This window comes from Rhipicephalus microplus, chromosome 5 (assembly GCF_043290135.1).
Source record: "Rhipicephalus microplus isolate Deutch F79 chromosome 5, USDA_Rmic, whole genome shotgun sequence".
NCBI classification, from domain to species: Eukaryota; Metazoa; Arthropoda; class Arachnida; order Ixodida; family Ixodidae; genus Rhipicephalus; species Rhipicephalus microplus.
The window spans coordinates 151,129,009-151,147,429 of NC_134704.1; the positions used below are offsets into that span (position 1 = coordinate 151,129,009).

At 46.1% G+C, this 18,421-nt stretch overlaps 2 protein-coding genes and 1 long non-coding RNA gene across 4 annotated transcripts; 2 read left to right on the forward strand and 1 right to left on the reverse strand.

Moving 5' to 3' along the window:
• Window positions 1-274: 274 nt before the first annotated feature.
• LOC119173676 (uncharacterized) lies at window positions 275-4,724 on the forward strand. 2 transcript variants are annotated; one of them, XM_075896060.1, is made up of 4 exons: window positions 275-2,218; window positions 2,274-3,176; window positions 3,282-3,394; window positions 4,050-4,724. In XM_075896060.1, the coding sequence occupies exons 2-4, from the start codon at window positions 2,856-2,858 to the stop codon at window positions 4,309-4,311; spliced, it is 696 nt and encodes a 231-aa protein (XP_075752175.1). In that variant the 5' UTR covers window positions 275-2,218; window positions 2,274-2,855; the 3' UTR covers window positions 4,312-4,724. The 2 variants fall into 2 exon arrangements, with proteins under 2 accessions (XP_075752175.1, XP_037280366.2); XM_037424469.2 differs by having other exon boundaries at window positions 275-3,176.
• A 3,912-nt stretch (window positions 4,725-8,636) lies between these two features.
• Window positions 8,637-10,409, forward strand: LOC142817974 (uncharacterized). The gene is made up of 2 exons (XR_012895451.1): window positions 8,637-9,915; window positions 9,987-10,409. It is a non-coding gene; the product is annotated as an uncharacterized LOC142817974 (long non-coding RNA).
• Window positions 10,410-13,904: 3,495 nt separating this feature from the next.
• LOC142817973 (uncharacterized) lies at window positions 13,905-16,559 on the reverse strand. The gene is made up of 2 exons (XM_075896061.1): window positions 15,859-16,559; window positions 13,905-14,082 (listed from the first exon to the last, which is right to left on the reverse strand). Exons 1-2 carry the CDS (start codon window positions 16,140-16,142, stop codon window positions 13,905-13,907), a joined length of 462 nt encoding a protein of 153 aa, XP_075752176.1. The 5' UTR covers window positions 16,143-16,559.
• Between the last annotated feature and the right edge of the window lie 1,862 nt (window positions 16,560-18,421).

Below are 18,421 nucleotides of genomic sequence, written 5' to 3' on the forward strand. Positions count from 1 at the left end.
ATGCAGAAAAGGATGCATGGACTAACGCAGGGATGGACGCATAGATGAACGTGCGGACGCACGAACAGATGCACGAACAAACATACGCACGGACGGCCACACAGACGGACGGATGCTTCGCCCCACTCTCCATCATTCACTCCGTGGATATGCTGCCATTTTTGAGATTTTTTCTTTCTTGTGTTTATATATATATATATATATATATATATAGTAGTAAAGTAAATGCTTCGTGAGCAGTCACAACGTGGTTTATTTCGACGTTTCAGCCAGAGTCTGGCCTTCATCAGGATTGAGGGTACAGTTTGTTGGTGCTCAACTTTATACAATTATAAATCAGAGGGAGAGAGATAGAGAAAGAATAAAAAAAGAAAAGAGAAAAAGAAGAAAAAAGAAAATATAAGGTGGACTCCCCCAGGCGACCCCTTTCACTCCACCTTCCCCTTTCCCCCTCTCTCCCTTTTCTCCTTTTCACCTTTAGGATGTCTGCGGTCTATGTATCCTTCCTTTCACTGACGCATTGTTTCCGACCAGACGGCGCCCCTTGGCTTTGGCGGTTCTGTGTGGGGAAAAAAGCTTTTTTAAGAAGTTTAAGCCTTTAACTACTCAGTGCCTCGTCGATATCTTGTCATTGAAAGAGGGGCGCTGTGTATTGCCGCAGAGGCTGGCAAGCGGATGCAATGTCAATTCTTGCCCGCTTCTGGATTACACGTGCAGTAGGGGTAGGGTGGCTAGAATGGGGAGGTGTGATGAGCAAAGCGCTTTTAGCATGTTGGAGAGGGTCACTCGGCGCGCCGATGCCGCAAGGGGCACTGATGGCGGAGGCGCGGGTAGTGAGCGGTGCACTTCCCTGTGGTTGCTACAGGTGCGCTGGGATTTTCCTCGCAAGCAGCCGCTACATTGCAAGTATGCTAGCAGTCAGTGTTTGCGCTAGGTCCCTCTGAAATGCCTGAGGATGTCAACAGCAAAAAAGAAGGCCCAGCATTGGCGCTTTGTGCCTGGGTGCAACACTGTATATTATAAATCGTCAGCAGAGAAGGTTTCCCTTTTTCGTGATCCCACGTGTAAGGAGCTGTTCAAAAAATGTATGCGCGCTATTCCAAGAGCGGACAAGCTGCTTGACGAGAACTCTGCGGTGTGTGAGAAGCACTTCTACCCAAGGTATGTGCAAAAAATTGAATGCATATTGTTTGCATTCTTGAACAGAGGACCACTTTTGCCTACTGGCGTGCCTCGTGTCGCATGCTGCATTGCAACATAACCAATTTGCTGTCTTTTTTTATAGGTTTATTGTGCAGGCATTCAAACATAAGATAAATGAGGAACACGTATATGTGCCACGCACTGTACCGACCTTAACAAATGACGCCGTGCCGACGATTTTTCCTAATTTGCCCAAATACTTGACGAAAGCCCCGCCCAAGGAGAGAAAAAGACGGAAAAGCATGGGCGAAAGTGCTGTTCCAGATAAACGAATGAGCGTGAACCACGACACTGCAGAAGCAAATGACGTGATCATTTTAGAACGGAGCATCATGTTGACTGAACAGCTGCATTGATTAAGCGCTGTGCTTCACCGTCCTAGCGAGCTGTGGTCGATGCAGACGTTCGAGCAAACGAACGCATTATCCTACCAGAATGCTAAATTGGATAGGGATGCAGCTGCACAGTGCAGCATCTTCCTGAATGGGCTTCTATTAAAAAAAGTGACTGTCAGACACAGAGCCAAGCACAGGATCTGCTCTTGTACGCAGATACATTGACACTTTGCATAGGAATCGGGAAAATGGGAGAGTTCCAACCGTTGAATTTGTAAAGCATGACGAAGTTATTTCGAAACCATGTCTTCTCCCTTTCTTGCAATGAGTCTGCATCGTCCTCGCTGCAAGGTACTATTATTAAATATCCTTATTGCCCAAACCTTAAAGATACCTGCACCTGCTTTAGCTAGACTTATTAACCAATTATGGTACACTTTACAGATGGCTCATCCGGAGATTGCACAGCCTGCAGAAAATGCAGACACCTTCTGAAGGCTCGTCTTCTTCGCCTGAAAAGAAAGATTAAGCGACCACTTGCAAGAACAGCTGCGCAACGACTCAAATGGACAGTTCGTTTATTGAAGAAAAAGAAAATGAAGTTACTTACCTTGCAGGATGCCCTGAATAAGGTGCGAGAAAAGACTTCACAAGTTAGCACACCTGTGTTTGAGGAAAAGGTACATTCTCCCATTTAGTTGTAGTACATTCATTACAAATAGCTTTTTCTTTCAGCTGAAACTTCTTCCAAAAAGGCAACAGTCTGCGGCGCAGGCTTCTTTTGACGCTGCTAAACGGAGGTCATTGCGGGGATATTGCTACAATAAAGAATTGCTGCTTCAGTGTATCATCCTCAGAATGAAAAGTGCATGACTGTATGAACATCTAGAGCACACAAAATTCTTGTACTGCCAAGTTGTGCTTGCCTCCAAAAATGTGTCAAGGTATGTGACTGTATATGGTGTGCAATAGAGATTGTTCCTAATGTTATTTTGTTCACAGGAATTCACTGCTGCTTATGGTTTTAATACTAAACTCCTCGCTGTCTGAAGGCCAAAGTTAAAGACCTGGACAAAAGAAAGAGGCATGGAGGCATAGTAGTGGACGAGATGAAGCCCTCTGCCCATCTGGACATGCAGTCGTCTACCTATATTGAAGACTTCGTAGACCTTGGCAAGTTCACCGATGCCGCTGAAAGACAGAAAAAAGCTGACCATGAGCCGGTCATAATGTTCCAGCCATTTGTGGGAAAATGGACCCAGACCATTGGCAATAATTTCTAGTACTGCCGAGGCACATTTGTCAAAACATCTTGTAATGTTCTGTTTCTCTTCAGGTGTATTTTCGTCCAGCGGGAACGTGAAAGCCAGGCTACTGACAAAAATTTTAATAGAGGCAACAATTCTATGTGAGCAAGTTGGCCTCTACTTGGATTACATTTGCTGTGACGGTGCACCCTGGAACAGATCCATGTGGAACATCCTTGAAATACGCGCCACCCTAAATGACATTCAGTGCAGAGTTGTTCATCCATGCGACAAACACAGATTTTTGTACATTATTTTGGATTTCCCTCACCTTATGAAATGTGTGAGAAACACAATGATGAATCATGGCTTCAACACCCACAGTGGACGGGTAGGCTTGCTCTGATATTTTTGTGGAATTTGTATACGTGATACGTACTGCTCACCGCTAATGTTAATGCTTAACAGTTTCTGATGGAATGTGGAAATTTTACAGGCTCACTGGGAGCATGTGTCAACCATGTGGAAGCTTGACAACAGTGCCATCACCTTGAAAGTGACACCAAAGCTGGCTCGATCGCATATCTTCCCAAATGGATTTGAGAAAATGTGAGTGGACTTGACATTTCATGTTTCCAGTCCGCAAGTTACTCGATGTATGGATTTCTACAAAGATCAAATCGAGGCTGGATACACGAATGTTGGGCCAACAAGACTCGTCATTGGTCTCATGGCGAAATTGATCAAGGTTATGACGTCCAGGTTCCCAGCAGAAGCTTTACGATAAGAGTGAAATATTTGCCCTGTCAATAATATGGCCAGGCATAAATTTTTCCACGCTTCATGCACTTTGTTTCAGACTTCATAGCCGAAAGGAAGCTGTGCTAGACCAGGCACTCAAGTTCCTTGATTTGTGGGATGCTCATGTAAAAGGGCTTGGCTTTCTAAGCAAAAGTACCGCGGTGGGATTGCGTGTGACCTTGCAAAGTATGAAGCACTTCCTGAAGTACCTGACTGAGGAAGTTCATTTCAAATACCTTATGACTGCTCGTCTAAGCCAAGACTGCTATGAGTGCTTTTTGGAATTGTGCGGCAGGCAGGCAGGCGGTGGCAATGATCACCCCACCTCTGCACAGTTTGTTGTCATCATGAGGGTTTATTAATATCAATTTTCACACGTAATGTTGTCTGTCGTATAAACATGTTACACATTTCACTACATTTGACTACTGTTGTGAGTAAGTTATGCATTGTTTATTTATAGATGTCTCAGCTTCTGTAGCCTGGTGAAGAGTCCCAAGGGCGGCAACGTGGCTGACGGAGTGGTGGAGTCTGTTTGGTCCGTAGAAGAAATGCTGCATAAAACGGAAGATGGCGAAGAAGACAACGAAAGACTTCCATCTGATGCACTAGAAGTGTCGATAGATCATGCATCGTACACTGCTGAGCGAAGTGACTCCCGCCTTGTATATTATGTCGCAGGCTACGTTGCGAGAAAGCGTATACTTAGCAATAATTGTGATTAGTGCAAGAACGCCTGTCTTGTCTCAAGAGAAAATGTGCCAGGAAATCTCCCAGCCCAGGCTGTGGGATCTCGGTGGACTTTTGTATCGATCGAATTCCCTCTATACCCTCATCCTATACCTTGAGGACAAAATCACTCGTTTCCTGAGCCCAGTACGTCTTCACACCAAGTCGGCCATAGAGATGCTGAAGGGGATTGGCGGGACAGAACAAATTGGCTGCCCAAAGCGTTGTGCTCTTTTGACCAAAAGTGTGGTGCGATTTTATTGCCTCACTCTTGCCCGAATTTTTTTGAAAGGCATGGACCAAAAATAAGACGAAAAGAAAGGGCGGAGAGTTAAGACATGTGTACTCTAGTGGCAGAGCATGAATACCTTGGCATGCATGAAAATAAAGTTATGTTTTCGTTAAAAAAGTGTCTCCTCTATTTCTGCTGCTGGGGACAATTCTCGGGTCACAGGCTTCGCGGCATACGTAAGTTTTAGCCCTCTTAATGCGTTACTCGTCTAAGTTAATAAGCAATTGTAGGCTGTTAAAACTTCTACGTTCGGAAACCGATAATTGAATGCCAAGCTGCGACTCGCACAAGATTATGCGTTCGCGCCGGAGCAGCAAAACGAGGCTCTTGTACCGACGTTTCTGCTCGTGGATGAAGGAACTTAACATGCTCTAAGTAAGTGAAGCCTTCCAGTAATCGCAACGTCTCGTAACACACCTGCAGTCTTGCCGTGAGTAACCGCAATATTACGAAATCCACAAAAGTTGGTGTCGGGCCTCGCGAGGATTGGAGAAGCTTGCAGGCGTGTTCTCAACTCATCGAATGCTTCCTGTTGTTCACTTTCCCACATAAAGGGCACCTCGTCTTTTGTTAGATTAGTAAGTGGTTCAGCAATGTTCGAAAAAATTTTCAGAAATCGCCGATAGTACGCGCATAAACCCAGGAAGCGACGTACTGACTTCTTGTCTTTGGGTGTCGGGAACTTCGCGATGGCAGCTGTTTTTTCGGGATCTGGCCGAACGCCGTTGGAGCTGACGACGTGTCCGAGGAATCGAAGCTCTTCAAAAGCGAAGTGGCATTTTTCTGGCTTGATGGTCAAGTCTGCTGAACGAATGGCTTCTATAAGACTGTGCGGAGTCGCTCTAGATGTTGGTCGAATGTAGCGGAAAATACGACGTCGTCCAAGTACATCAAGCAGGACTGCCATATCAGTCCCGCGAGGACAGCGTTCATCATTCTCTGAAGCGTCGCTGGCGCTGTGCACAGGCTGAATGGAAGCGCTTTAAATTCGTAGAGGCCGTCTGGGGTTATGAATGCCGTCTTTTCACGGTCGCGCTCATCCACCTCAATTTGCCAATATCCGCTCTTGAGATTAAGGGAGGAGAAGTATTTCGCACTCCGTAGTCGATCGAGTGTATCATCGATGCGCGGCAGAGGGTATACACCCCGTTTCGTTACGCTGTTCAGTTTCCGATAGTCGACGCAGAATCGAAGGCTATCTTTCTTTTTAACAAGCACTACGGGAGACGCCCATGGACTGCCGGAAGGCTGGATCACGTCATCTGAAAGCATCTCCTCCACTTGTTTCTTGATGACGTCTCTTTCCTTTTGCGATACTCGATATGGGTATAACGATAGTTATAGCGCGAGAACAAAACGACGACACAGAGACAAGAAGGCCACGAAAGACACAAGCTCGTGTCTTTCGTGTCCTTCTTGTCTCTGTGTCGTCGTTTTGTTCTCGCGCTATAACTATCGTCATGCCATACCAACTAGCCTAAGCTGCCACACTTCGATATGGGTGTTGGTAAATCGGTCTCGTGGCTTTTTGTGTTATAATCCTGTGTTTTGCAATAGCCGTGCGTCGCACCTTAGAGGACGTTGAAAAGCAGTCCGAAAATTCTCTTATATTGGCGAACAATCGTTTCTTTTGATATTCTGGGCGCCTATGGTTGACGTTAACTGATGCGTCGACGTTGCAGGTCTCTTGTGGAGTGGTTGGCGTTGTCGCTAAACTGCATAGTTCAGTCGCCATGCAGAACTCGTGGAAATAGGCGATAGCCAAACCTTGCTCGATGGGCTGACATTCATTCCCAAAATTCGTAAGGAGGACAACTGAGCGGCCATTCCTTAAGTGAACAACGCCCCTCGCCACGCAAATTCCTTTGTTTATAAAGAGCTCTATGTTTCCATCCGCTATCCCTTCGTGGTCACAAAATGCCTTATTTTCAACAAGAACCATTACACTACAGCGTAGTGGCACTGTGACGTCATCATCAACAACGCGCAGAGCAGTAAGACGTCGCTTTTCCGATTCCTCCACCGACACCGCTTGTTCGGTCGAAAACGTTACACTGGATCTGCGCAGATTAATTATGGCTCCATTGGCTTGCAGAAAATCCATTCCTTGTATAAGCTCCCTTGAACAGTCCGGAAGTACGATGAAGTCAGCAACGTAAGTAAAGCCTCTTATTTCGAGCCTTGAGGTGCATCTGCCAAGCGGTGTAATAGTTGTGGGCTCTTTAATAAATACGTTTTGTTATACCCCGAACCTCCACCAGAAATGTAACGATGTTGAAGGACTCGGGGTGTAATAAAACGTATTTATTAAAGAGCGAACCTGTGCCCACAAATCAAAGGGACTATGGTCGTAGCACGTTACAGCAGAACACCAAAGATGTTTCTACTTCCTCTTCTTCAAGAGGAGTCCTAAGAGCGTGGCGCACATCAGCCGGGGCCAGGTGGGTTCTCGTGCTATCATCATCATCTCTGCGGAGCACTAGACGGCCCGCATGTATTGGTCTCTTCGTTTTGGCTGCACCGGCTGAACCAGTTCAAAGGGTGCAGCACCTTCGTCCTCGTTTTGCCGGAGCAGCGCGCGCCCTCTGTCGCACCCTCTGCACTGGCTCCCTCGTTTTGTCTAGGTGTAAGCCTAGTTCCTGACGAGTTCTGTACCGGCGTGCACGCACTCCAAAGCAGGTGCAGAGTAGTGCAGCATGGCGGGCGTCCCCCCAAGGCCAGAGCAGACGACGTTGCAAATAGTTGTTCAGGGCGTTCAAAAGGAAGTTAAGGCACTTCACAATCCCGACGGGTCATTTATGACGGACGCCAACGGTTACGTCTATGAGGCATCAGGTAAGTCAGGCTGCATGCATTGCCAAAAAACGTGGTTAGCGGCCAGGAGTCGTAGTCGGTCAGCAAACAGCCTCGTAGCATTGCTTATGCTATGTCGGTATTTTTAATCTTGGTTTTCGCCCTTGCAGACGGCAAGCGCGTTACGTTGCGGTTCATGGCAGGGAATCGTGAAAATGACCCCCCTCCGGCACAACCGCCGACGCCTTCTCCTGCCTGCGACGGCGACGTTGACAGCGATGGGGCTTTAGCCGCATTTCCAGCAGCAGCCGCGTCGGCTGAAGATGTGGAAGAGCTTTGGAGCGCCCGAAAAACAAGGTTCTTCATCGCCAAATACTCGGAAATGAAGGACTTGGTGGGAAAAACCAGGGCACTTCGGTATGTCATCCTATGTCCAAAATTATTTGCAGCTTTTTATTATTCCGTTTCACTCTAGGCAAGCACCAACAAGATAAGGGCGCATGAAGTTCACAATGGCGATGGTTATTGTTGCCTACATTTTACTGCCAGCAATTTACATTTTACTGCCCCCCCCCACTGAAAAAAAATTTTGGCTATGCGCCTGACTGTGACATATACGTTTACATATACACACAAACAGTATGTATAGTCACGCACATATATACACAACGAAGGCATTCGTAATGTTTCATTAAGTCAAGTGATCTTCAAAAACAGCGACGGTGCTTTTGTGTTGGGCATTGCACAACCGCTGTCTTGCCGAAAAGGTGCAGCACCTCCAAGCTCAAGCCATGTTGCAAGTGTAGTGCTGCCTTGAGAATTTGCACTAGAGGGAATTGCATGTTGTTATTCTGAGGCACATCTCTAGCAAGTCTCGCCCTGCAGTCCTTGTGTCTTCACTGTCTGTCCGCATTTCTCTCGCACTGCCACTTTTCAAGATGGTGCAGCTCATTGTTAAAAGAGATATGCTTCTTGACACGTGCTACCCTATCTTTGAACCTAGACTGCGCCGTCGTGTCAGCAAACAAGGTTGCGCAGCTGCATGTTTTACAATGCAAAGACAGGTTAGAATATGGCTGTCTCCTTAGTGAAGCTTTATGATCCAAAAGAGTGATTTACACAATGTTCAACTTCTCCAACATAATGCTTCCCGCACAAAAAGAACGTTCGCAGTTATCAGAAGTGTGTGAATAGTGAATTTCGGAACCTAATCAAGTAAGAGTCAAATAGTAATGGCACCAAATAGAATACAAATAGTAATTGAATACTGTTTGAATAGTAAGTAGACCATTTTCAAAACAGCCTTAGAACAGAACATTTTATTTGAAACAAATAGTCACAAACTTTCGACAAAGGCCATTACAGTCAGTTTGAATCTACTCAAAATACCACAATTACGAAAACTAAGGTAATCTCGTATGCAGCAGGAACTAGAATATTCGTAACATTTTGTAATTGTAGGTTCAACTACGGCATTGACTAGCGTTATCAACGTGAGACTTTGTCACCTCACTTTAAATAAAATTGGGACACAAAAACAAAACAATTTACAACCAAACATTGCAGATACAACTAAATATGTAACGGAGCAGATCAACCCGTCATCACAACATGGCCTGCGCACTAAAAGCGGATAACAATGGGCGTTGAAATTTACATCTGCAAGAACAATTTACGCAAACGCAAAACTTGTATCTGTTGCTAGTCGTGAAGCTGCAAGCACTCGTAGTTCCCACCTTTGGTTATTACAAGACGAAGACAGGAGCTGATAAATGCGATACAGCTAAAGTGCAGTAAAAATTGAGCAAGAATGGAGCTTTCAGAAGCGCATTCATTCGACAATCAATATAGTGTAGGTAGTCTTGCAAAAGCTTGGGCTGCGTACAGGTCACATTAGGGATTGAAAGAATGACTTGTAGCTGTTTCGTTGTTTTGGGGTTCTCCCGCCAGTGCCGATTATTAAAAGAATATTTGTTACTTAGAATATGTGCAATTCGATTCGACTTAGGAACCGAATACAGTGCTGTTTGATTCATTATCCAAAATTTTCGAATAATCGAACATCCCTAGCAATTATCCCTGAAAGCTACACATATGAAGTACTAAGGAAAGGTTCATGTGCTACTGCAAGACTTGGGTCACGTTACGTCGCTTCCTTCTTTCCTACTAACTGTGCTTTGCTTTTTTGTTTAGCACAAGAAGGCTTCTGTGGAAGAAGTTGGCTGAGGCCATCAATACGGAGTTCTTGTGCAACGTGACTGCCACACAAGTGGAAAACAAATGGAAGTCGCTGGACAGAGCATATAAAAAGTCAAAAAAAGACAACAATTCTTCAGGTCACCACCGTGTGAACTGTGAATATGAAGAGTAAGTTACGATTGTGTCTTCATATCTTCAGTGATTCTCATAGTGTCTATTACAGAGAGCTGGCAGAAGTCTTGGAAAAAGAACATAGTGTAAATCCAAGGCTGCTCTTGGAGCCTGGAAAAACAATCCTGCCTAGTGCAAGTCCAGAGTAAGTAAAAATTACTTAATTTGTGCTGTAGCCTGGAAATGACATGGCACCTGTACAATTACTTTCAACAGCACCAGCATCACTGAAGCACCTCAAGATGCAGCAGTCCCAGTCGAGTGCAACACAGCATCCAAAGTTCGGAGCAGCACAACGCCAAAAAGGAAGCGCCAGAGTAGGTCCCAAGTCACGCCGCTCTTGGAGGCATTAGAAAAAATGCAAGCTTCGAGAGCTAAGCAAGAGGAGGCAGCAGTGAAACAACTGGAGGAAAGAAAAAAATGGGAAGAGGCAAAGGCAAAGCGGCATGATGAGCGCATGCAGCGATTCGATCGGTTGATCGACGTACTCTCAAATAAGGACGGGTTATAATATGGGCAATAAACTTTTATAACACTAGCAGTGTCTACTCCATCTAATTTGTTAAAAAAAAACATTGCTTCTAGACGCGGCACCCCACTTCGCAAAACATTTGCACACTGAATAAATCGCGAAGCAAAGATGAACTTCTAGCACTGTTCCTTTGCAATGAACTCTCGCAGAGACTGACTGTAGCCTGGCAGACTGCAATCAAAATCTCCTTCACTTTCATCATTGCCCACATCTTCTTCTTGGGGAAGCGTTGCAAGTTCCTCAAGGAAGTCCCTTTCATCGTTGCACATGTTGTGTAGCACACACGCAGCCATAACTATATAGCAGCACTGTTGCACACTTTTTGCATCAACAAGGTAGAGCCTCCTAAAACGCTGTTTAAGCAGGCCGAAGGTGTTCTCAATAAGCACTCGTTGTTGACTGTGTCGTTTATTGAAGCTCTTTTTCCACGTAGGAAAAGAACTTCCATTGTCCTTGAATGGGGTCATGAGCCATGGCATCAGTGGATATGCACTGTCACCCAGTATATAATTGTCTTCACATTCCTGAATTGCGCGTGCAAAGAAGGGGCTCTCCCTCAGGACACGGGCGTCGTGAACCGAACCTGGAAACCCAATAAACACGTTCAGCAACTTGTTCCTGTCGTCGCAGATTCCTTGCAGGATTATCGAAGGCCACTTTTTCCGGTTGAAGTAAGACTGCGTAGATTCGCTTGGAGTGAGTATCCCGATGTGTGATCCATCGATACAGCCGATGGTGTTTCTTGGGCCCTTGCCTTTACTTTTGGCGAGGAAGCCGTTCTTTATGCGGGTCACTTCCGCGCTACTAGGCCAGCAAATTATCTCATCGCTAATAGCGTGTAAGAAGTGAACGACCCGTGTCACACAAACATGAACAGACGACTCGGTAACATCGAATTTGTCGCCTATGGCGTACATAGATATTTGTGAGCCTAGGTACACAAGCGCTATGAGGCATGTTTTTTCGGCACTGATTTGTTGGCGGCCTTGCACTGCCCTTGGGTAGAAGGCTGAAGTCTTGAACTTGGCCCTGAAACTATCAAAAGTCTCCCTGGACAGCCTGAAGAGGCGCTTGAATTCATACTCATGGTACCTGCCGATAATGCTTTCGTACCCGGGTACACGGTTGGCATCGTCGCGCACCAACGCGCACGCGACCAAGATGCACGCATCGTCGTACTCATCGTCGCAGTCACTGCAAACGGCACCGCTGACGGAATCGTCGTCGCTGCTCGAGTCCAGCAATTCCATCGCAGTCACAAGAAGTGCCATCACGGCCGTGTATTGATCGGACAAGGCGGCGGAGGCGGCTATTTTAGGCTTACACTACAAGGTGTTCTCCGGCCTGCACTCACGTCAACTCACGCCTTCGTTTTGGCTGTAGCCGTCGCGCGCTAGTGTCGGCTAGTGCCGAGGCGTGGTTGAGGCTGCACCTGCACTTGCTCGACCGGCGCTGCACGCTCACTGCACCGCTTGGCACCGCTTTTTCTGCACCTGCACTTTTCTGAACTAGTGCAAGCCAAATCGAAGATTCCTTAGGAATCTTCGATTTGGCTTGCACTAGTTCAGAAAAGTGCAGGTGCAGAAAAAGCGGTGCCAAGCGGTGCAGTGAGCGTGCAGCGCCGGTCGAGCAAGTGCAGGTGCAGCCTCAACCACGCCTCGGCACTAGCCGACACTAGCGCGCGACGGCTACAGCCAAAACGAAGGCGTGAGTTGACGTGAGTGCAGGCCGGAGAACACCTTGTAGTGTAAGCCTAAAATAGCCGCCTCCGCCGCCTTGTCCGATCAATACACGGCCGTGATGGCACTTCTTGTGACTGCGATGGAATTGCTGGACTCGAGCAGCGACGACGATTCCGTCAGCGGTGCCGTTTGCAGTGACTGCGACGATGAGTACGACGATGCGTGCATCTTGGTCGCGTGCGCGTTGGTGCGCGACGATGCCAACCGTGTACCCGGGTACGAAAGCATTATCGGCAGGTACCATGAGTATGAATTCAAGCGCCTCTTCAGGCTGTCCAGGGAGACTTTTGATAGTTTCAGGGCCAAGTTCAAGACTTCAGCCTTCTACCCAAGGGCAGTGCAAGGCCGCCAACAAATCAGTGCCGAAAAAACATGCCTCATAGCGCTTGTGTACCTAGGCTCACAAATATCTATGTACGCCATAGGCGACAAATTCGATGTTACCGAGTCGTCTGTTCATGTTTGTGTGACACGGGTCGTTCACTTCTTACACGCTATTAGCGATGAGATAATTTGCTGGCCTAGTAGCGCGGAAGTGACCCGCATAAAGAACGGCTTCCTCGCCAAAAGTAAAGGCAAGGGCCCAAGAAACACCATCGGCTGTATCGATGGATCACACATCGGGATACTCACTCCAAGCGAATCTACGCAGTCTTACTTCAACCGGAAAAAGTGGCCTTCGATAATCCTGCAAGGAATCTGCGACGACAGGAACAAGTTGCTGAACGTGTTTATTGGGTTTCCAGGTTCGGTTCACGACGCCCGTGTCCTGAGGGAGAGCCCCTTCTTTGCACGCGCAATTCAGGAATGTGAAGACAATTATATACTGGGTGACAGTGCATATCCACTGATGCCATGGCTCATGACCCCATTCAAGGACAATGGAAGTTCTTTTCCTACGTGGAAAAAGAGCTTCAATAAACGACACAGTCAACAACGAGTGCTTATTGAGAACACCTTCGGCCTGCTTAAACAGCGTTTTAGGAGGCTCTACCTTGTTGATGCAAAAAGTGTGCAACAGTGCTGCTATATAGTTATGGCTGCGTGTGTGCTACACAACATGTGCAACGATGAAAGGGACTTCCTTGAGGAACTTGCAACGCTTCCCCAAGAAGAAGATGTGGGCAATGATGAAAGTGAAGGAGATTTTGATTGCAGTCTGCCAGGCTACAGTCAGTCTCTGCGAGAGTTCATTGCAAAGGAACAGTGCTAGAAGTTCATCTTTGCTTCGCGATTTATTCAGTGTGCAAATGTTTTGCGAAGTGGGGTGCCGCGTCTAGAAGCAATGTTTTTTTTTAACAAATTAGATGGAGTAGACACTGCTAGTGTTATAAAAGTTTATTGCCCATATTATAACCCGTCCTTATTTGAGAGTACGTCGATCAACCGATCGAATCGCTGCATGCGCTCATCATGCCGCTTTGCCTTTGCCTCTTCCCATTTTTTTCTTTCCTCCAGTTGTTTCACTGCTGCCTCCTCTTGCTTAGCTCTCGAAGCTTGCATTTTTTCTAATGCCTCCAAGAGCGGCGTGACTTGGGACCTACTCTGGCGCTTCCTTTTTGGCGTTGTGCTGCTCCGAACTTTGGATGCTGTGTTGCACTCGACTGGGACTGCTGCATCTTGAGGTGCTTCAGTGATGCTGGTGCTGTTGAAAGTAATTGTACAGGTGCCATGTCATTTCCAGGCTACAGCACAAATTAAGTAATTTTTACTTACTCTGGACTTGCACTAGGCAGGATTGTTTTTCCAGGCTCCAAGAGCAGCCTTGGATTTACACTATGTTCTTTTTCCAAGACTTCTGCCAGCTCTCTGTAATAGACACTATGAGAATCACTGAAGATATGAAGACACAATCGTAACTTACTCTTCATATTCACAGTTCACACGGTGGTGACCTGAAGAATTGTTGTCTTTTTTTGACTTTTTATATGCTCTGTCCAGCGACTTCCATTTGTTTTCCACTTGTGTGGCAGTCACGTTGCACAAGAACTCCGTATTGATGGCCTCAGCCAACTTCTTCCACAGAAGCCTTCTTGTGCTAAACAAAAAAGCAAAGCACAGTTAGTAGGAAAGAAGGAAGCGACGTAACGTGACCCAAGTCTTGCAGTAGCACATGAACCTTTCCTTAGTACTTCATATGTGTAGCTTTCAGGGATAATTGCTAGGGATGTTCGATTATTCGAAAATTTTGGATAATGAATCAAACAGCACTGTATTCGGTTCCTAAGTCGAATCGAATTGCACATATTCTAAGTAACAAATATTCTTTTAATAATCGGCACTGGCGGGAGAACCCCAAAACAACGAAACAGCTACAAGTCATTCTTTCAATCCCTAATGTGACCTGTACGCAGCCCAAGCTTTTGCAAGACTACCTACACTATATTGATTGTCGAATGAATGCGCTTCTGAAAGCTCCATTCTTGCTCAATTTTTACTGCACTTTAGCTGTATCGCATTTATCAGCTCCTGTCTTCGTCTTGTAATAACCAAAGGTGGGAACTACGAGTGCTTGCAGCTTCACGACTAGCAACAGATACAAGTTTTGCGTTTGCGTAAATTGTTCTTGCAGATGTAAATTTCAACGCCCATTGTTATCCGCTTTTAGTGCGCAGGCCATGTTGTGATGACGGGTTGATCTGCTCCGTTACATATTTAGTTGTATCTGCAATGTTTGGTTGTAAATTGTTTTGTTTTTGTGTCCCAATTTTATTTAAAGTGAGGTGACAAAGTCTCACGTTGATAACGCTAGTCAATGCCGTAGTTGAACCTACAATTACAAAATGTTACGAATATTCTAGTTCCTGCTGCATACGAGATTACCTTAGTTTTCGTAATTGTGGTATTTTGAGTAGATTCAAACTGACTGTAATGGCCTTTGTCGAAAGTTTGTGACTATTTGTTTCAAATAAAATGTTCTGTTCTAAGGCTGTTTTGAAAATGGTCTACTTACTATTCAAACAGTATTCAATTACTATTTGTATTCTATTTGGTGCCATTACTATTTGACTCTTACTTGATTAGGTTCCGAAATTCACTATTCACACACTTCTGATAACTGCGAACGTTCTTTTTGTGCGGGAAGCATTATGTTGGAGAAGTTGAACATTGTGTAAATCACTCTTTTGGATCATAAAGCTTCACTAAGGAGACAGCCATATTCTAACCTGTCTTTGCATTGTAAAACATGCAGCTGCGCAACCTTGTTTGCTGACACGACGGCGCAGTCTAGGTTCAAAGATAGGGTAGCACGTGTCAAGAAGCATATCTCTTTTAACAATGAGCTGCACCATCTTGAAAAGTGGCAGTGCGAGAGAAATGCGGACAGACAGTGAAGACACAAGGACTGCAGGGCGAGACTTGCTAGAGATGTGCCTCAGAATAACAACATGCAATTCCCTCTAGTGCAAATTCTCAAGGCAGCACTACACTTGCAACATGGCTTGAGCTTGGAGGTGCTGCACCTTTTCGGCAAGACAGCGGTTGTGCAATGCCCAACACAAAAGCACCGTCGCTGTTTTTGAAGATCACTTGACTTAATGAAACATTACGAATGCCTTCGTTGTGTATATATGTGCGTGACTATACATACTGTTTGTGTGTATATGTAAACGTATATGTCACAGTCAGGCGCATAGCCAAAATTTTTTTTCAGTGGGGGGGGGCAGTAAAATGTAAATTGCTGGCAGTAAAATGTAGGCAACAATAACCATCGCCATTGTGAACTTCATGCGCCCTTATCTTGTTGGTGCTTGCCTAGAGTGAAACGGAATAATAAAAAGCTGCAAATAATTTTGGACATAGGATGACATACCGAAGTGCCCTGGTTTTTCCCACCAAGTCCTTCATTTCCGAGTATTTGGCGATGAAGAACCTTGTTTTTCGGGCGCTCCAAAGCTCTTCCACATCTTCAGCCGACGCGGCTGCTGCTGGAAATGCGGCTAAAGCCCCATCGCTGTCAACGTCGCCGTCGCAGGCAGGAGAAGGCGTCGGCGGTTGTGCCGGAGGGGGGTCATTTTCACGATTCCCTGCCATGAACCGCAACGTAACGCGCTTGCCGTCTGCAAGGGCGAAAACCAAGATTAAAAATACCGACATAGCATAAGCAATGCTACGAGGCTGTTTGCTGACCGACTACGACTCCTGGCCGCTAACCACGTTTTTTGGCAATGCATGCAGCCTGACTTACCTGATGCCTCATAGACGTAACCGTTGGCGTCCGTCATAAATGACCCGTCGGGATTGTGAAGTGCCTTAACTTCCTTTTGAACGCCCTGAACAACTATTTGCAACGTCGTCTGCTCTGGCCTTGGGGGGACGCCCGCCATGCTGCACTACTCTGCACCTGCTTTGGAGTGCGTGCACGCCGGTACAGAACTCGTCAGGAACTAGGCTTACACCTAGACAAAACGAGGGAGCCAGTGCAGAGGGTGCGACAGAGGGCGCGCGCTGCTCCGGCAAAACGAGGACGAAGGTGCTGCACCCTTTGAACTGGTTCAGCCGGTGCAGCCAAAACGAAGAGACCACTTATGTCCCTGTGCGCGCGGTGGTGGGCGCGTTGTTTGAATGCAGGCACTATGTCACGGCAATATGCCTTCTCGAGAATTGTTTTCAGAGGCGGGACAATATAGAGATACTTAAGCCACGTAAGACAATACGGGGCTTAAGCTCCGTGTATTGTCGTAGATTGGCTCAATCAAAAAGGTCTTTACCGAAAATAGGTGACCGCCATATAGCGTGAGAGCAGGCCCGTAGCCAGAATTTTTTTTCGGTGGGGGAGGGGGAACTTGCTGAAAATTAGAGGGGAAGAGGCCCCTAGCCCCTTCCCTCTCCCCCCCCCCCCCCCCCGCCTACGGGCCTGCGTCTACCTGCGTGAGAGATTTTTGCGCAGAGCAGCGCGCGCTCATTCGTATGCCGACTGCGAAAGGGCACCGGATGGATGGATAGATATGGCTGTATCTTTTAGATTGGGCGGTGGCTAGCGCCACCAAGCCGTAATACTTAATGAACCAAAAACTAGATTTATATTTTTCCCCTTAAATAGTGAGGTTGAGGATTCGTACTTTGCAGTGCAGAGTTTAATTTTCACTCGTGTCTTGACTTTAGCCACCAATCACATAACCTCTTTCTAGTTAAGTCTACCCGCTTAAAGTATATTTTGCCCTCCCGGTCCCTAAATCCCAGTGCTTTGAAAAACTCTGCGCCATCATCCTGAACTATAGGGTGAAGCCCTTTACAGAACATTATCAAGTGTTCGGCAGTTTCTTCTTCCTCTCCACACGCACTGCATACCGTGTCTACCCCTTCGTATTTGGCCCGATATGTCTTGGTTCGCAATACTCCCGTCCTGACCTCAAACAGTAGAGAACTAACGCGAGTATTATCATAAATCATTTCCTTGGCAATTTCCTGCCTAAAAGTTTGATAGGTCTCTAGTGCGGACTTCTTAATCATGCCAATTCTCCACATATCGGTCTCAGCTTCCTTCACCTTCTTCTTAACAGATAATTCTTTTTGGTTTGGCCCCCTGTTGTTTTCCAAGTATTTACCAGTCAATTTTCTGGTTCGCTTCCACCATTTTGTATCGACATTCTTCATGTACAAGTAGCTGAATACCTTCCTAGCCCAACGCTCCTCCCCAATTTTTCTCAATCGCTTCTCAAATTTTATCTTGCTGCTAGCTTCCCTGCCCTCAAATGATGTCCATCCCATATCACCTTGTACTGCTTGATTTGGTGTATTCCTGTGAGCTCCTAAGGCAAGCCTACCTATTCCACGTTGCTTAATTTCTAATCTTGCTTGAACTTCTGATCTCATGCACAAGACCGCATTGCCGAACGTTAGACCAGGAACGATGACCCCTTTGCAAATTCCTCTCACAAAATCATACCTATTGTAATTCCCCAGGGCCCTGTTTTTCATTACCGCTGCATTCCTGTTACCTTTAGTCAACACGTATATTTCGTGTTCCCTTAGGTACTCGGCCCCATTGCTTATCCTTACGCCCAGATATTTGTATTTATCTGTTATCTCTAGCGTGACCTTCTGTATTCTAAGCTCACTACCTTCATTGTCATTAAAAATCATGACTCCTGATTTTTACTTACTGAATCTTAAATCTAACCTATCTCCTTCATCACCGCAGATGTCCACCAATCTCTTCAAATCTTCTTTGTTGTCGGCCATTAGCACTATATCATTGCGTACATCAATGCTGGTGGTGCCTGTTCAATGAGTTTTCCTTGTTTGACGAAAGAGACGTTGAAGCCCAGTCCACTTCCCTCTAATTTGGCCTCTAATCTTTGTAGGTACATAATGAATAATAAGGGTGACAGGGGACACCCCTGCCTAAGCCCCCGTTTTACCTCTGCAGGCTT

Excerpts from the sequence above, each read along its gene's own strand:
- LOC119173676 (XM_037424469.2), top strand. The coding sequence starts at position 2,856 with ATGTTCTGTTTCTCTTCAGGTGTATTTTCGTCCAGCGGGAACGTGAAA. Across the intron at positions 3,177-3,281 it reads TCAACACCCACAGTGGACGG|GCTCACTGGGAGCATGTGTC; the intron begins GTAGGCTTGCTC and ends GAAATTTTACAG. Across the intron at positions 3,395-4,049 it reads CCAAATGGATTTGAGAAAAT|ATGTCTCAGCTTCTGTAGCC; the intron begins GTGAGTGGACTT and ends GTTTATTTATAG.
- LOC142817973 (XM_075896061.1), bottom strand. The coding sequence starts at position 16,142 with ATGTCGGTATTTTTAATCTTGGTTTTCGCCCTTGCAGACGGCAAGCGC. Across the intron at positions 14,083-15,858 it reads GGAAAAACCAGGGCACTTCG|CACAAGAAGGCTTCTGTGGA; the intron begins GTATGTCATCCT and ends TTTTTTGTTTAG.